The sequence below is a fragment of the Cygnus olor genome, chromosome 7 (assembly GCF_009769625.2).
Source record: "Cygnus olor isolate bCygOlo1 chromosome 7, bCygOlo1.pri.v2, whole genome shotgun sequence".
Classification (NCBI taxonomy): Eukaryota; Metazoa; Chordata; class Aves; order Anseriformes; family Anatidae; genus Cygnus; species Cygnus olor.
Genome location: NC_049175.1, coordinates 25,560,324 through 25,578,634, shown reverse-complemented (window position 1 = coordinate 25,578,634; position 18,311 = coordinate 25,560,324). Strand labels below are relative to the sequence as shown.

The 18,311-nt window shown below is 38.0% G+C and overlaps 1 protein-coding gene across 6 annotated transcripts in view; it reads left to right on the top strand.

The window, feature by feature from the left end:
- The first annotated feature begins 503 nt into the window (after positions 1-503).
- The window catches only part of CFAP43 (cilia and flagella associated protein 43), a 45,642-nt gene continuing 27,834 nt past the window's right edge, over positions 504-18,311 (top strand). For 2 of the 6 annotated variants that reach the window (XM_040562910.1, XM_040562909.1), the window contains exons 1-12: positions 504-2,701; positions 3,113-3,366; positions 4,171-4,267; positions 6,334-6,501; positions 8,092-8,242; positions 10,787-10,937; positions 12,751-12,813; positions 13,969-14,048; positions 14,764-14,895; positions 15,975-16,091; positions 17,142-17,222; positions 17,949-18,097. In XM_040562910.1, the coding sequence (XP_040418844.1) occupies positions 2,685-2,701; positions 3,113-3,366; positions 4,171-4,267; positions 6,334-6,501; positions 8,092-8,242; positions 10,787-10,937; positions 12,751-12,813; positions 13,969-14,048; positions 14,764-14,895; positions 15,975-16,091; positions 17,142-17,222; positions 17,949-18,097 (1,460 nt within the window). In that variant the 5' untranslated portion in view covers positions 504-2,684. Of the gene's footprint in view, positions 2,702-3,112; positions 3,367-4,170; positions 4,268-6,333; positions 6,502-6,600; positions 6,909-8,091; positions 8,243-8,298; positions 9,147-10,786; positions 10,938-10,986; positions 12,031-12,750; positions 12,814-13,968; positions 14,049-14,763; positions 14,896-15,974; positions 16,092-17,141; positions 17,223-17,948; positions 18,098-18,311 lie in introns of those variants that run through there. The other 4 variants (XM_040562911.1, XM_040562912.1, XM_040562914.1 and 1 more) reach the window with 4 other exon arrangements.

Below are 18,311 nucleotides of genomic sequence, written 5' to 3'. Positions count from 1 at the left end.
CAGCCGTGCTCCCTCCTCTCCCCAGGGGCCACTTTCTCTTCAGCTGCCTCTGAGGCTTCGCCCCAAGAACTGCCTGGGGTGCAGAGCCTCCAGAATAAAGAAACAGGGTGACAGAGGACAGGCGCGGCCGCACCCCTAAGGAAAAGCCCAAACACCACTGAAACAGGAGGAAAACACAAACACGACCCCCGGGCAGGCTCCGCACTGCCCACCCAACAGCAGCAGCGACCCCTCACCCTGCAGGCCCTTTAACTACTAAGCCTAGTGGCCCAGGCAGCCGCCTGCTTTAATCCTGCGGGCAGCCCGCCTCAGCTAATCGCAGCGGCCCTTCTGGTCGCTAGGAGACGGCGTCCCGGGCCGGCGGGGCGGGCGGCATGGCGGCGGGCGAGGAGCGGGCCCCGGGGGACGGCCGCGGCCCCTCGCCCCAGGAGGCGGCGCTGGACGTGAGGTGGGGGCGGCCGGGCCAACCCCCTGCGGGCCCCTGCACGCCCTGCGGGCCGTGCCCCTGCCCCGTGCCCTCTCCCCTCAAGGCGTGACTTGGCTACGGCTTGTTCTTACTTATATTTTTCTTATTTTTCTTAATTTTCGTATTACCTGGCCTCGTGAGCCCCTGCAGTTTGGTGCTGATCGTGGCTGCGTCCCTCTCCTGTTTTACCCTGACCGCCCCAGCCTCTGGGATTTACTTGGTTGTTCGTACCTCTTGCACCCCACTATCACCTCCTGCTATGGCTCTTAATTTTCCTGGAATTTTAAGTCCTGCCTTTCTCTCTCACCATCTTGACCTTGGCTGAGCGTTTCACAGCAGTTTAGACTGTTTAGATATTTTTTCCATGTAATGGAAGAGGTGCTTAAGCTTTCTAATCCAATGCAAGCATTTTAGCTGTTTCATCAACCCCCATGGCTTGTATGGGACAGCTCCCCAGCTAGAGGTGCACAACTCTTTACTGGACAGAAATCTACTTACTATTTTATTAACTTATTAAAAGGAGATTCAGGCATCAACCTGAAACATTCTCATACTTGCAGAGTAAAAAAAAAGGCACCATCCAAAACATGTCACTGCTATGCAGAGTGGGTCCCTTGTGTAAACTGGTTTTACGTGGAAGAGCCGTGACCCAGTTTTTTTGCTTTGTGGAAAAAAAAATAGCATTATTAAATGAAAGCATTATGCAATGCAATGGAGAAAAAAAAAGTGCCCTTTTAAGTGTTGAAGCACAGTCCATTTCCATAAAACAGAAACGTTTAAAGTTTGCCGTTATGCATTTTAGGTTAGTGTTAGCAGAATTGGTATGTATATCGATATTAGAAGAAAGTGACGTTATTTTGCAGTGGGAAGGGGGAATACTATGTTCTGTGTCTTCAGAAAACACAGAACCTTGACAAAACTAATGGTTACATATAAAGCTCTGTTTTGAATGAACTATGAACAAGCATTTTTCAATGACAAAATACACTTTGAATGCTCAGTAACTCTGAGTACCTTGTTCCATTTGCGTTTCACCAGCCAGCAAAGTTTGTCACTGAAGTGCTTCTGACACTCTGTGTTTATACAGAGCTGGAGACAAAGCATGGAGAACGTGTGGGGGAGCCACGGCTAGTTCCGTGACCCACAAGTACTGCATCGGTCATAGCTGATGTCAGATCAGTCTGAATCCTTTTCCTTGTAAACCCTTATCGATTGCATAAGGATACATTGTGCAGTCAGCCCATTAATTTATCCCTGCACACACATTTTCTAGAATCTTTTTGCAGAGGTAAAACAGAAGTTGAAACTACTTCATTTCCACGGACTCAGATCTAGTGCTGGAGAGAAGCATTGAGCTGGTCCTGTGACCATGTTTGTAAAGGTCTGCTTGTGTGCCATGGCAGGTCGTATGGTTAGCGCTCATGTGAAAGGGCTGGAAAAGCACTCATCAGCTGACATGTCCGGGCTCTGTTCCCATGACAGTCACTTCATTTGCAAAAATGCATGGTCAGTGCATTCTCACTCCTCTCTGGCTGTGCTTATTCATCTGGTGTGTAGCAGAAGAGGCTGAGTAGAAACTGCTGAGAAAGAATGACAATATTTATTGCTGGGCATAAATACCTTAAGACTAATCATTAAAGAATGTCCCTAATTATGGCAGCCCTGAGGCTATAATATAATTTAATAGAGTACAGAAGATCAGCAGTTGAACTGATCTTAAGACAAGTTCATGAAAGAAGTATAAACATGCTGCTTGCAATTGTTGAGGGCAAAGATCTCTTCCAGCCCACTGCTATGTGGGAGAGGATAAAAGACGGAAAGGGCTTGAATAGAAACTAGAAGGGGCAGTGCTGATGGTAGTGTTGGACACAGGGTGCTGGTACGCTGCCAAAATGGTGTTACTACAGTACTGCCAGGCTCAGCTGCGGCTCAGACATCTTCACTTAGTGGTAAATGCAAGTCCCTTTGATAAGGGGGTGCTGATGTTGGTCCACGCCCTTTCTCCAAGATAAAAACCATCTGCAGGTGATTACGGTTTTGTTGGTATGTTGCAAGTTCTAAAGGTGACTGAGCTTCAGTAATTTATTTCAGTCCCTGAAGTTTTACGGCGTTGAAGTACTGGTGTCTTTAAAGCAGAACAGTCCCTTTAGTTAACTTCATACAAAGACAAGACAAGCTGTGTCTTTTTCTTTGCTATTTTACAGCAACCAGATGAACTATGAAACTTTACAAAAGGTTAAGTAAACGTAATCGAGTCCCTAGTATGGATCGTACTTGTGTAATTATTTCAGAATTAAGGTGTACTCTTTTACTATGACCTATGAGTATGAAAACAAAGCCTGTGAACCGGCTAACTTTATTGTTAATGAAAAGTGAAATATAAGCATCTCTCCAAGTTCTTGTGTCAGTCCTTTGTGCTCCATCATGGTAAGATTACCCCTGTGTTTTTGGAAACATTGATCTAGCGATTCATGGTACTAGAGGCTGAAATTCTTGTGTTTTTGCAAGTTTGGTATGAGGATGAATCTAACAAATCCGAAGCATCAGACCAGCATACGTTTAAGCTGTTACACTCCCCTTTTCACAGTATTTTGAGAAACGTGTGTCTGTGAGTATTGTTTTAACACAGAGTTGTTCTTTCTTAAGTTGGGTTCAGGGATTCTCGAAAAAGAACTTTGGCTTTATCAACAATCAGACCGTCTGCTACCCTTGTGGCAATTACATCCTCTTCCTGGACATTAAAACAAAGAAGACGACAGCGCTGCAGTGTCCGACCGGCCAGGTGGGAGCCTTCGCAGTGAACGCGAGCAGCGAAGTGCTGGCCTTTTCAGACCGGAAGCTGAATCCCCTCATATATATCTACAGCTTTCCAGAACTGAATAAACTGACAGAATTAAAAGGTACTGGTGTGGTAATGTTCCCTGTTGCTATTTCATTAAAACGATTTTTTAAGCAGCCAGTTTCTGAAGGGTGGTCGTTTTTGTTTTTTTTTGAAACACTAGAGAAACGGTGTGACAGGAAACGTTCTAACGACAAGAATCGCCGAAAGGATCATAAAGAACTTGCCACTGCACTACTTTCAGTGAGACTCAAGCTAGAGAGGAATAGGACAATATAAAATTTAACTGTTAGAAAGGGAAAACAAATGGAATGAAATGGAATTCATTATAGGAAAATATAGTCTGAATAACAAAGCAAGATCATAGTGCAGTAGGTTCCCAAGCAGACTGCTGAGATGGTTTGATGCTTAGACATCTGAGATGTGAGAGGAATTAGGGATCTTTTAGTTCAAGTTTAGAGGCTATGATCTAACAGATATTTCCCCTGTTCTATGATATTTCTCTCTTTAGTTAAGTTGCTTACCCTATCTATGTTTCAGTTTCTTTGCACTTTAAGTAAGGACCATAACAGTTCCTTACCTCATGTAGATGAATGAAAGTGACTGCAAAGGATTGCAGGGCACCTGGGGAAAAAAACACTACAAATTTGAGGTATTAGTGAAACAAATTTAAAAAAAAAAAGTCCAAACAGTGATACTTAGGGAACATTTTTATGATCAAATTAAAACAATTTGGTGTGAAGCAAAGGAATCACAGCGTCTTTGAAGAGTGGATATAAAGAAACTGACAAGAGCACTTTGTTTGTCATAGTATACAGCAAAGTCTGGGCAATTAGAGCTCACGTTCTTTGTTTTTACGTTTTAGGTAATGTTCAGTTGGACTACACTGTACTTGCGTTTAGCTTCACAGGCCCTTATCTAGCCAGTTACTCTTCAATCCCAGAATTTGTTCTTTCAGTATGGTAAGAGTGAAAAAAAGTCTTTAATACCATTTGTATTTAATTAATATTTTTGTATGTGTGCTATTTTAGCATAAACTAACAAATGTGAAAGATAAACTGGTTGCCTTCATCCTTCTTTTTTTTTTTCCGATGGATCATTGTCTGCAAACCTTCTGTGCCAAATTTGCTGTGTTTTTTTTTTCTAGCACTAGTCAGAAAGACTGTTACTTTGCCATAGCTATCTTCTAGCTTGTTCAAAATTTTTGTTTTCAGTAGTCCTCTTAATTACTTGTGCTTGATCTTAGTTCTGTCTTATAGGTGCGCTCAGTGATTACACTACTATGTGTCACTGGGTTAGATCATCGCTTTAATCGCTGCAGTGAAAGAAATATTATGTGATACGGTGGAGATGCAGAAAGTCAAAATATGTTCTGTAAAAATAAAATTCTGCTCTTGCCTGCATGGCAAAAATTGTAGGAATATACTGTATACTTTCAATGTAATGATGACCTTTATATTTCTTTTACAATGATTAGAGAAGAGTCACAAAGAGTTCACATACTCATCACTCACAGAAATAATATGCATGGTCTGATATATTTGACGCATGCCCTTAAACAAAAATCCACTGCCTTGAAAGACTATTCTAGGTTATCCGTAAAATGGAAACATCTAGAAATATTTAAATGCTTTAGAATAGTGACACTTTCCAAGGCTGAACAATGGAAACCTATTTGAATCTGCACAAATTCAACTGTCAGCATGTAATTATCATTAGAAAAACCCTTGATTCCAGTCAGAAAGAGCTGAATAACAAAACAGAACTACCTTACAATATTAAACTTAGAATTTATAATAACTCGAACAGAGGTAGGTGAATTTACTGTAAGATCAGTATCTTCCTTTTTGCAGTTAAGATTATAATGTGCATTCATTGTAGAAATTTTAAGCACATAGTTTAGAATAAAAGGTGTAAGAGATGTTTTGAAAGTTAACTCAGCCTCAGAACACAGAAAGCCTATGGATAACTAAAAGCTGCCTTTTGTGTGTGTTATTTTATCTCCAGATCTTTATTCCTTTCTGTTTGAAGGAGAGGCTCAATTTCAGATTCCTGTTTTAGATACACATACCATAGTGTTTCAGATCTTAATAAATTATCTGCTCTAAGATTGTTGGCACTGTTAGGTATGAGATGAGAATACTGACATCTTTAGAGAGAGACATCTACGCTGGTACCTTTTAAAGTCAGAATTGCGGCTTATAGCTTTCTGTAATGTTAATGAGAGTTAGTGCTTATGTGTGAATACTTCTCATTTTTTTCACACGCTATCAATATTACATCATTGTCTTGCATCCTGATCAGTTTCCGAGAAGAAATTTCTTACAAGCCAGAACAACACAATTAAATTAAATCCATTTACAGCACTGTATGCATTTTAGTTTTCTTCATCTCAGCCGTAATGACAAATATGAGAGCTATAAACATTATTTAGATTGTCAGATATATTGCCAATGAAATTAAGAAACAGCTATAACCATTTTTTCAAATTATGTTAATCAGTTTTCAGACAGCACCTAAAATGCAAATGCAGTCAAGAATTAATCGGACAACAGAGAAATATGTGAATTAGAGTATGAGACTATACAATAGGTTACACCAGAAAAATGTATTCCTATGTTATGTACAGCTGTTCGTAACAGCCCTTCACAAATTCTGTGCTGTTTTCTGCCCAAATTAGTTAAAGCAGCTGTAGCGTGTGCCTGCATTCACAGCGCAATTACTGTACGACCCAAGGAATTCATTGATAATCAAGGGCTGACTGAGTTTTCTCTCTTTCCGAGTTCTCAAAATTATGTTACTATTCATTCTTTTTGTAGCAGTACTAATTGTATGCGTGGCTAATTAACCACATCCTTTTCAGTCTCAGAACCCGTCTTGTTTGACAGCATAGTTTTTAGTCAGTGGCAAAGTATTTGTTTTCCAGTTGTGATCTTGAATGTCAGTTAGAATCACATCCACATATTTGGCTTAAATGTTTTTGACGACTTCAGTGGATTTGATTTTTTTTTTACTCTCCTTAATGAAGGAACTGGCAAGAAAATATCCTCCTGTGCAGTGAGTCCCAGCCAGCCATACCAGTGACCTCGTTAAGTTTTAATCCCATGAATTGGCAACAACTGTGTTCTGTTAATGAGAGCTCTGTTACTGTCTGGCATATTGAAAGGAATTATGATGAGCATCACCTTAAGCGAAAGTAAGTAGAACACCTTTCAAGTTAAAAAAACAAAAAACAAAACAAACAAAAAAAAACTAGAAGTATATTTTAATGACTAAGACTAGCAACCTACATCTGTTTGCAAAGAATTTAATCCAATTCAGTTTGCCTAGCAATCACAATCAGTGATTGTTAAATCGCAACCAGTTTGATTCTAGCTAGTTAATCAAGTGAATTGAATTCATGCTTTCATTTCTTAGCACTCTCATATCCCAGTCATGCACACCATTGAAGCTAATACTAATTGGCATTTTTGGTAGCTGTCTCTATCAAAAGTTACCCAATTGCATTAATATAGTGACTGGACTGCTTTCCTGTTCCTGCAAGTGGTTATTCTGAGCACTGAGTGGGAACGTGCATTGCTTTTGTGGCTATGAGACTGCTGGGTATGGATCAATTTGCTTCCTAGTAAGCATTGTTAAACAATATGTAGTTACAATCACTAATTGGACCAAAAGCAGTATCACGTTTCTGTGTGATATCCAGCTTCTGTGGTCAATTTACAGATGTAGAGGGGATGGCTCTGATAATGCAATTCACTGAGCACAGCAAACCTTGAATTTATTTATGCTAGAAACTTTTTTTGAGACTGGTATAAGAATAGGTGGACTAGCATGCATTGTTCAAGACAGAGATCTTCAAGTATAATATACATGCTGTTGCAGTGGCAGCTATTCTACAATCCCCAACAGCGTATTTCATCTCATTAACTATGAATATAACCAGTCTATTACCCCTGACATGGTTATAGTAGTAGAAGTATAGATGACGCCTTAATCTGAGACCTGGAAGTTGAAGGTGTATTGCCGTTTGCAAACATACTTACGTATCCTTTTTTTTTTTCTTTCACTTTTCATTCCATTCAGTGGGCATTAAACCTCCACTGAGAATTATTTATTTTACATAACATTTTATATATATATATATATATATATATATAATTATATATAGCATAGTTTGTAAACTATAGAATGCAGAATTCCCGCATTATAACAGCCACTTATACACTGATTATCAACTTGTTAACTTTCTCCAAATAAGCATTAAGCTTGAATCCTCACAGCACGTACATACAAGTTAGGTGTGTGGCATTAATAACCCTGGTTAATGAGGAAACAGAAGGATAGAATAGTTGTTTGTCCAAAGTGACAAGAAAAGGCAATGAGCTAGAATGTGGTAGTCCACTTCAGCCAGTTAGGAACATCCCTCCTTTGTAGATAAATTACTATTACTTTTCAGTGAAACAGTACATGCCATGTAGAATGATTCTCTATAGCAATGTTGTAGGAATTGTTCAAGGCCAGGTTAGATGAGGCTTTGAGCAACCTGATCTAGTGGGAAGTGTCCCTGCCCATGGCAGGGGGATTGGAATTAGATGATCTTTAAGGTCCCTTCCAGACCAAACCATTCTATGATTCTATGAACAGTTTTCCATTATTGTTGCTAAAGTAAAGCCCATTAACTGAATTGGCGTCTCCACATTTTGAAAACATGCTTCCCAGTTTTGTATCAGCATTTACTATTTGTGGTATTCCTTTTCCTCAGACAGTGTCTCTTGCTTTTTCACAGCCCTGTGAAACTCCCTCATGGACAAGGGTCTCTGAATCTTCATGAAGATTTGTTTTTCCCGGATTCTGGTAACGAAGATCCCTACCATGGCCCTGTTATGCCAGTTTCAGCCATTGCCGGATTGGTAGGAGATGAAGCAGAAACATTCATGGTAGCTACTAATTTTATGTTATTATGCACTGGGGGGAATTGCAAACGTGTCTTGTAAGTTAAAGCACTCCCTTCCCAGCCTCCCAACATGAAACATACGGCTTTGGAAAATCAGTTCCTGCACAAGTTGATCTGGACACGCTTGATGTAGAAGATACTTCTTTGAAATACTGTTTTGTTCAGATTCTTATGTTGAAAAGTATCTAATGCAGCAACTTTCAGTGAGATTGAAATTACCGAGCTTGCTGAGTTCTTCAGATATCCAGACATCTTCAGACTGCAGTTGCTGTAATGAACCAACCTGTACAAAGTATTTAGTGCTGTAACTACCATTCCTCACTGACTATAAATTGACAGGCTGCTGCTGCAGATGTTTAAATAAATGGTTGCTATCACTGATGATTTGTATTCTATTACAAATGTACATGAGCAGTTGACTGACTCTGGACTAAAATCTGCGTGTCAACATTTGTTCATACCTTGGAGTTATTTTCCTCTCTAACATTATGGTTTTTTATTTGTTTCCTTTTAATTAATAAGAGACAATGTGGTGCTCCTGGGGTGGTTAATGAGGTGCTTTCAGCTTAATGCAGTGGAAACAGTATCATAGCCTCATGAAGCTCTCTTAATCCCCACAGAATTCAATAGAAGGATATGTTTTCTTTATCGCTAAGTCCAAGTCAGCTGAGGTCAATGTTTTGTTGATATAAGCATCAAAATCGGAGAACCATTTATTTAGACTAATAAGTAGGGGGGTTATTGTCAACCTGTAGTCCGTGGTTCCTTGGAGGCAGTAGCCCACTCCTAAGGAATGTGTGATAGGCCAGTAAGAAAAGCAAGCCTGCTGCAAGCGCACTTCTTTGCTTGTCAGGTGTCCACGCTCTAGAACAAGGTACTGAGGCCAGGTATGTACCAGAGTGTAACCACACCGGGGCAGCAGAGTGAAAGGAATCGTAACATCCTAAGGCTATCGATCCTTTTTTTCTTGCGTGGTATTGATTTAGTTTTGTTTCAATATTTCTTATAGCTGGGACTTAAGTTTTGTAAATTCTTTGCAATTAACAACCCATTTGACTCCACTTCATCACCAGTACCAATTTTATTCCATTGACTTTTTATATAACTTTTAATGACAAGGATCCATCCTGGATTTTTTTTTCTCTGCAGATCTGCTATTCAAAAGGGACAGAAGTTTAAAAAAAAGACTGCATTATTACTATGCACCATTGTACCAATGCACAGTTCAAGAAGCAGCCTCATTTTGGATTTACATAATCTCATCCTAAGATTAGCATATTTTATCTAGTTTGTGTAAAGGCAGTAATGACAAAGGAACATTACAAAAGTTGTCTTTACAGAGGAAGCTTCTGATTCACAGTAGTTCATTTGCAACCTTGCCAAAGATTTGTGCTGTTCAAGCCTTGTAGAATCAAGGAAAATGCCTATATTAAATGTTTTTCTGGTGATACGAAGTCCCAACCTGCTATAGATTTAGTAGTTTGTCCTATTTGATTTATAAAGTAGTAAAGTAGTTCTGCTCACACACATTGTTCTTTGAATCTTTTAAATGTTCTCACAAGGTTTTCTCATGTGTTTTTACATTTCTTCACTGAAGCCTCTTCAATCTGGTTCTTTCTATTCTTGGTATTTATATAACCCCCATTACTGTTGTATCTGAACAGGTCACAGTGTTTAATAATATTTGGTGGAGAGGTACTGTTCTTCCTGTTTTATGGATGACAGATTTATGAGATTTGTTTTATAGAGATGAAATTCAAGGCACATGGGAGGTCTATGGCTGGGATATTTCTAGAACTAATTTATAAATGACAGAAAGTTTGACAGAGCTGTTTTTTTCAGAACAATTTGGTTATATAATAAGAGAAGCTATTCAAACAAAGTGCATTTTAATGCTAACATGTATGCAAGACCACATGATGAAGAAAAAAAATAATTTATGTCTACAAAGTAGAACACTGTTCTGAAAAGCAGTTTGAAAAACATTTATCAGGGTGATGTCATAGGGGGTAACTATTTCAATTTTGGATCCCAGTGCTATTCTGGTGTAAAAATCCCACGATCTGGGAGCTCATTGTGTTGAATTTTATCATAATTTTATCATTAAAAATTGGGAAATGAAATGGTTATGGTGGGTCAAGATCTTTGTGAGAGTAGGGAAGATTCCAGAGGGATTTCCAAGGTAGAAGACAAAAATGTTGGAGAATAAATCCAGGAAATATATATATATATATATATACACACACACACACATATATATATACACATACACACATCATTTTTAATGAAAATATAATACATTGTTTACACAGGCTTCTGGGGAGAGATGCGAGTTCTCCACCTCTGTCTCCAGAGATAGGCTTTTCTGAAAGTGGTTCTTGGTTCCCAAATTCCTAGCCTCGGTGAAAGGATGACTGAATATAATACAATCAGATGAGATAATGATTTTTTTATTGGCCTTAAAATGTATGTAACTATACAGATATTTGCCAGTTGCTAATTTAACTTGTTTATTTTTGTGCTGAAGCCTAGAACTGCTATTAAGCCTTCAGTGCATCCTACTGCCCACTGCTGGACTGCAACCTCTGACATTTACATGGGCTGTAAAGAAGGATATATTTTGAAAATTGATGCCAAGACACTCAGTGCTTGTGTTCTTCAACAAAAACCTCTACCAGGTAAGAAACAGCTCTGTTGTGTGTTTTATTCGTGTAAGGAGGAAGACAGGTAGGACAATGAAAGCTTTTTTTTGCTTTCTTTTCTTCTGTTGTGTAACTTACAGAAGATGCAAAGCTATATAGTAGAGCCATATGAAAACTGTTGTTCTTTTATTAGTATGGTAAACATTTTAGAATGTCTGTTGAACTTCTAAGTGGGTTTCTTTAGCACCCTTTAAAAAGCATTCATTTTTCTAAGGCAAGAAAAAAAAAAAGCTCTAGCTACATGAAAACTGTTAGATAAAATGAAAACAGATCCAGGAACCTTTATCTTATTAAAGCCCTATAAGATTAACATAAAACTATTACTATACCAGCTATACACAGTCCATTTAATGCTGGTTAAATACCAATAATTTATTTGATTTTGCATGAAATATTGGGTTGCCGTCATTTGGAATGTTAGATAATGATAGAACAGATCTTTGAAGACTCAGGTTTAGCATGGTATCAATTAACAACAAAACTGAATTGAATATAATGTTGCTTACTATAAGTCCTTAAGGTCAGCTGTTACATAATCAATTTTCTAATGAAAACAAGTCTGTAAAGACTATCAGGCTTTATCGCAGAAAGTATGAAGCACAGAGAGTGAGCAGAAGATGCCTCTGGCTTAAAACAAAGCAATCTGCATTTAAGTTGTTCTAGAATGCTCAGCACAGGTCCCTCAGATTGATTGCAACCTACTAAGGTAATTTGTCTCCCCCATATATATTCCAGTCTGTCTTTTCTCATGGAGACCTCTGGCATGCTGGTGTATGAAGTTTTCTGGCAACAGCAGCACATTCCATGCCTCCTTTTTTTCTGGGAACCCTGAGGTCTCACCCCTGCTCCCCACCATGTGCTACCCATCTATGCCCATTCTGAGGGCTTCTAAGCTGGAGGACAGTTAGAGGTGGGCAGCATAAACTGTTCTGGCAATGGCAACCTGTACCCTGTCATCCTTTGCAGGGATGGAAGGTGTCAGTCCTAGTGCACACATGAAGTTCACTGGTTCAGCGAACTGGTGGTAAGATGAGTAGTGCAACATGCTTCTCCCCAGCACTAGAAGAGGGTAATACGTTGTTGTAAACCAGCATAGAACTGTTTCGCTAATGAAGACTGAGTTAGAGTTAATGGACAGGCTGACGATAATCTTGATTTCTTCTTTTGCTGTTTAAAGTATTATATTTCAAGCTGCAGCAAGCATCCCTGACTTTCCCAAAGTACTGTATCTCTGTTCAGTTTTGATAGTTAACACAACAATGGAAGGCTGCTCCTTAAAAAAATAAAAAATCCAGCTGTGTTCCTCTGCTTCTGAAATTATCAGATTTGTAAGCTTACCAAATCAAGAACTGGAACAAGAAAAGCTGAGGTGTGACTAGAAGCGTTTTTGCCTGTTCAGTAGAAAGAAACAAAAATGTTTGCCATCTGGGCTTTTACTTGGCCTGTATATTCTTCTTTGAGTCCTGTCCTAAAGCTGTAACAGAATTGTCGCTAATCATATTGTATTGAAGCTTCTATTTAATTTAAAATAATTAAATTTAAATCTGTCTTTATTTAGTAGAATACTCAAGTGCCTGTCCAACCTTAAGCATGTGCTGTATTTCCACTTCCTTTTACAGCTGTCAGCTGACCTACAGAAAGATTGTGCCTGCCCAGTTACGTAATGATGGATATTGGGAAAGAACGTAGATTTTTGATTCATTATACTGAACTCAGTCCTTTTTGCAGTAGACTGCCTTTTAGTGCAACACTGACATATAAACAAGGTTGATATTTTTCTTTTGTGCAGAATACATGCGTAAAGTATCGGACGTGGTGGCATATGTTCGTAGAGAAGTATGGAAAAAAAAAGGTAATTCCATGTTCAAATCAAGCTAATAGATCTTAGGCAACACCAGTGACAGCTAAGAGTGGTAATACGTGAGTATAGTTGGAAGCCACTGGTTAGGAGAACTCAGATCACACTGGCCTCTGTAAGACAGATTGATGTCAATCTTTTTCACGTGTACCTAATAAATAACTACTCTAGGTTTTGTGCTGATAGAAAGTCAAATGAATAGCCTCAAGAGAAACAGCAGCAGTGAAATAATATCTGTTAATTCTAATTTAAATCGGAATAAGTGATGTTAGAGTAGGTTCTCTTCTGCTTAGGTTTAGTAACTTTTTTTTAGAACTGCAGTGACTTGTAATTTAGTTAAGTTAGGATTTAGGGGTTGTTTCGAACACTTTGTTTTGGGTTCCAGAGTGCAAAAAAGATATTCACTTCATGGAGGAATTTCAGCACAAGGCCACAAAGATTATTGCAGTTTGAGTACTTGACATAGAAAGATGGGCTGGGCTGAGAGAACCGTTTCTTTAGCCTGAATGAAAAGAGGTATCTTACTATTGCTTTAGCTACCTAATGAAAGGTAACAGAGAGGATTGAACCAGACAGGCAAAGGATATAGTTTGCATCAGCAGAAATTCTGGGTAAATAATAAGAAAAAAAATTATAGTGAAGACACTGGGACAGGTTGCCCAAAGAAGCTATGGAATTTTTATCCTTGGCGATATTCAGAGTGGGTATCAGCTGTATATGACCCTGATATAATTCTGCACAACGTGATCCAAGTTTGAAGCTGGGTCTAAATTTGAGTTGGCTCTTCGCTGAGCAGGAATGAGGGTGGATCAGAGGATTTCTAGGGTCCCTTCCAACCTATATGGCTGTATGATTCTGTTATTGACAAACTTAGTATATTGGTCTTTGTAGCTATTTAGCAGCATTTACACAATCAAACTATTTCTCAGATAAGTTTCTAGTTCATCAGACCACAGCAGTATTGTCACTTCAAATTATGTATACCAGCCTTCTCCTGTATTACCAAAGCAAAAAGTCCAAAGAATATGTCATAGAATCATAGCCCATAGATCTTCTTGCTCTCAAATAGTAAATTCTCCCAGATTTGAAGTTGAGACACATGTTGAAATAAATTATATTTGATATTTTATGTCGGTCTTGTGCTCTCAGGTGGCAAACCAAGGAATCTGCAAAGAACAGTTGTATTTGCCATGGCATTTTGTAACGAGGGACTGTACACAGCTGGAAGCGTAAGGCATCATTCATGGTCTTAACTTATTCATGCTGCGTGAAAATCAAAGAATATTTAAATTGAATACATTTATAGAGTTCACTACAAAGACAGGAGCTAGGGAAAAAAAAAAAGGAGGGTTGCAGAGCTGTAACAGTCCTCTGGCATTGTGTATATTTTCCTTGTTAAGACTTGGGACAAGAAATTGGAAGGGCGCAGGGTGGGAAGAGATTCCATTTTTGTTGTAAAAGAAGTGACAAAAGAGGATAATACTATTTTTAACAGAAGACAGGGAGCATTCTAGAGGAACAGAAAAGAAAGATGAACTTGAAACATGAAAGTAGAGAAGATGGCCAAGAGAATTGCAAAGTTGTTTTGTACAAAATCTGCCTCATTGTTCAACCCAAGTGCATGATGGTAAACTACTGGTTAAGAGTGGAACAAATTACGACACTTTTTAAATATATATATATATAAAATCTTAAATATTAACCGATGAGTCTGTTGTTATCAAACATACTGTTACTAAGGAACACCTTCATTTTTCAGTAGATTTATTATTCAAGGTAAGAGTCCTCTAGATGTAGACAGAGTAAGGGCATATCAGACTGTTAGTGATGGTATAAAGGTAAAAACTGTTACTTTAGAGGTTTTCAGAAGTTCTTGCTGGTAAGTTTGGCAGAGTGGGCTAGGATGAATGACCTAGACCTGATGATTTGTACTTTTCTGCACAGGAGGGTGTTTTATTCTTTTATCACATCAGAGGTCTTCAGTATGAGATGAAAATCTGCGCTGACATCGTAGAACCTATATCCAGCCTCCTGTTCTCTCCTGATTACACAATACTTCTGCTTATTACTGATCAGGTATAGCATTTGAGATAATAGCATCATGTAATGAGATGTTCCTGTGATCCTATATGTGCATGCTGATGCTGCTAATGTGAAATGTCCATAATGTAATTCCGTAAGTCAACAGATGTATACCAGCAATGAACTTAGTCCATGTGGTGTTTTTAACGCAAGATAAGAAACTTGTAGTGAAGCACAGAGAAATCATCTTCTACAGATGGTTGATTATAAAGAATAGTTGTTTCCTAATTTCCCAACAAAAACACCTGTTTGTGTGGAATATGGATTCAGGGTCTCCAGTGTGTCCAGGCCATGCGGGACCTACCGTGCATGAGCTCTAGACTTAATGTATGCCTGTCCAGTAAGGAAAGTGTAACTTGGGTACATCAGACCTACTGTGGCTGTGTAGTAGAGTTATTCTGCACATTCATGTTGAATTTGTCCAGCAATCCAGTCCAAGATTCTTCTTTGGCCAGCTTGATGTCCAGATATCTTATGCAAGAGGGCCAAATCCTCAAATTACAGCCTTTTTTCCAGACCTTTGATCATTTAAATTGGCATTCCTAACGTTCTTCGGGGTGGAGGGGAGGTTTCGATGGCAATGCCGTGGTAACTTTGGTCACGCTCTGTCTGATTTAATTCTTCTTTTGTAAAATGAGTAGAGCGCTTCTAAGTTATTTCTCAATATTAGTTATGAATTGCTTCTAAGAGGCCCTGAGATCTTTAGATAAAAGCATCTCCTAAAGCATGTTGTTTATGATTTGCATTTTGTGCTGTTTTAGTATATTTATTGATTCTTGGAGTAAGATGAAATAGGATGTTTTTAAATTATTTTATTGAAGTAATTTTGAGAAGACAAAAAATGTGACTAGCTGGATCACTATCAAGTGAACTAACCTGATCTTCAGCTAGTATAGGTTAATATAATCTGCTAAATTCAGCTGAACTCTACTGGGCACTTTCATTTTAGTATCAAATAAAAACCTTTAACGAGTGAAGCTCAGAAAAATGGGTATTTTTTTGCTGAAGTATTTGAAAGCTTTTAATGAAAAGTTTGATAGCCCAGTGATGGATTATTTCTTTTTATTTGTCAGGGGACAATCTATACTTACAAACCTGCCCGCAGTGGAGAAGCTGTCAAACTCCTGGATGCAAGCAGCAGTTGTTTTCTGGCGGCTGATTTTCTTCCTCCAGAGAACAAGTACTGTGTGGTATGAAATGATGTTCTCTTTATATATAATAGTGGCTTTTTTTCAGGTAACTGATATGTTGCGAGGGCACAAAACCAACAGTCTTACTGGGACTCATGATGTTTGTTACGGTAATGTAACTACTCATTAAAGGATGTAAATGGCATTAATTCAGGTATGGCCTACAAAAAGGTCAGAACTTGCTTTAGAATACATGGTGGATAATTCACAGATGGCTAAAATGTCATACTGGTTTTGCTGTCGATTTGTATGACTCACAAGTGTTCATGAACATAATTGTACAGAAGGTGAATAAAGTTCAGAGAATAGATATTGGAACAAGGAGTTCCTACCGATATTTGCAGCCCTCAGCACAAATTGGAAGAGAGATGCCTCTGTCATGGGTCCAGGGAGAAAGAAGGCCTTACTCATGGATCTGTCCATTCTGAGAAACTCCTTGCTTTTGTTCAATGTCTTTGACCTCCTACAAGACATATTTTAGCCAGCAAGTCTGATTTGTCCCCAGGCCATGAATTCTTCAAGTAAGAACCTTGGGATCTTAATTAACTTTGCTGAATCTGTTTCTTTGTTCTTAGCATGGGAATGATAAATTTTACTTCAGAATAAGTAACATGAGGGTTGATTGGTCTCTAGCCATACTTTACTGTGGAATTATAAAATTGTCTGAGTATAAGAAAACGAAGCAAAATTATAATATGCGCCATTCTTCATGTGAGAAAGCAAAGACCTCTCCTTAAGCACTTTCTTTTGCACAGAAAATTCTAAGCAGTATTTTTATTGTTGGACAAATGCTAATATTGATCAAGCTTATGTTTTACCCTTGTCTCATCTTGTTTAAAGACCATTCTTGTAGTTGCAGCAATTCACAAAAAATATTAAACATTTTCTTTCACCTTGCACTTACAGCAAAAGCGAGATCATTCCAAGCAAAACTAGGAACCCTTGATCTGATACACTCAGTTGACTTTCTATTCCATAGAATAGCTATTAGCTACTTCCAGACTATTCGGTTATTCCACCTTCATCTGACTATGTTTTTCTTTGTTCAAGTCTGTAACAATTTCAGGTGAAGTACAAGTTTGGCTCCTGGAAGATGGGACTTCTCTTAGCAAGAGAAACCTTAATATTGAGGTACACATAACTGGGAGTTTACGTAGTGACTGATACTTAAAATCTTCATCTTTAATATTTTTCAATTCATAACATAATATTCGATAAAATTGGATCAGACAGTTTTGAGGAAAGCTAAGTAGTGTCTTTAAAGAACAAATGAAAGACTTTTAAAAAGACTCTCTTTTGGAATGATTCCTTGACCTAATCACAAATTTAACTCAGAAAGCAAAGTAGGCATTTCATCCTAATGTCCTAGTGATATGTCTTTAAGCATATATTTGTTTAAAAAAATGTATCTACATCTGTATGATATTACTTTATTAAATTTGTATTTTTAATGAGTATCAGAACTGACAGGAAATGTTTCAAGTGTATAAAAACTGAAAACCTTGACTGATCTGAAAAACAAGTTTTTGGAATTGAGTTGATAAAGTATTTCCAACTGTTAATGCTTTGTTGTGATTTGAGATGCATTTAAGTCGTGAAAAATCCTGTCTTTTTTTCCAGAGCAACAGAGAATTATCTTTTGATGGGTAGATATGGAGCATAAGAAAAAATGCTTATGATGTCTATTAAAATCCTTTATTTGTAAAAAAGAAAATAGATTTTTAGATAGATCACTTTGGTTTTCTTCTCTGAATTTTAGGGACTTGTAAATGGTAAAAGAAATTGCATACTAACATATAGCATAATGTCATATAAAATGATATGGAGCTGTTGAGTATCTTTTTATTTCTTAACTAGGCAACTGCTATGGCTTGCTGTCCTTCCTCAAACAGTGTTGCTGTAGGGACCAAAAGTGGTCAAATATATTTCATTGATGTTACTGATGTTGAAGCTCCACGGGTTGTTCACAGAATTTTTCTTTCCAAATTTCCAGTACTGTCTTTGCAGTAAGTATGCAGTAACAGGGGCAGGAATAGTATTGATTTGTTGCTTGAATAATGCAGGTAGTTAAACAAAAAAAATGAAGTTTTTATTCTAAAAATGTCAAAGTAAAGTATTTTAACTTTCAGGTTTTTTTCCAATCTTTTTTTTTTTCCTGTATTGCTTGCAAGAGTAGTACCAGGATTTAGATGAGAAAAATATAAGGTTGTATTATTATGA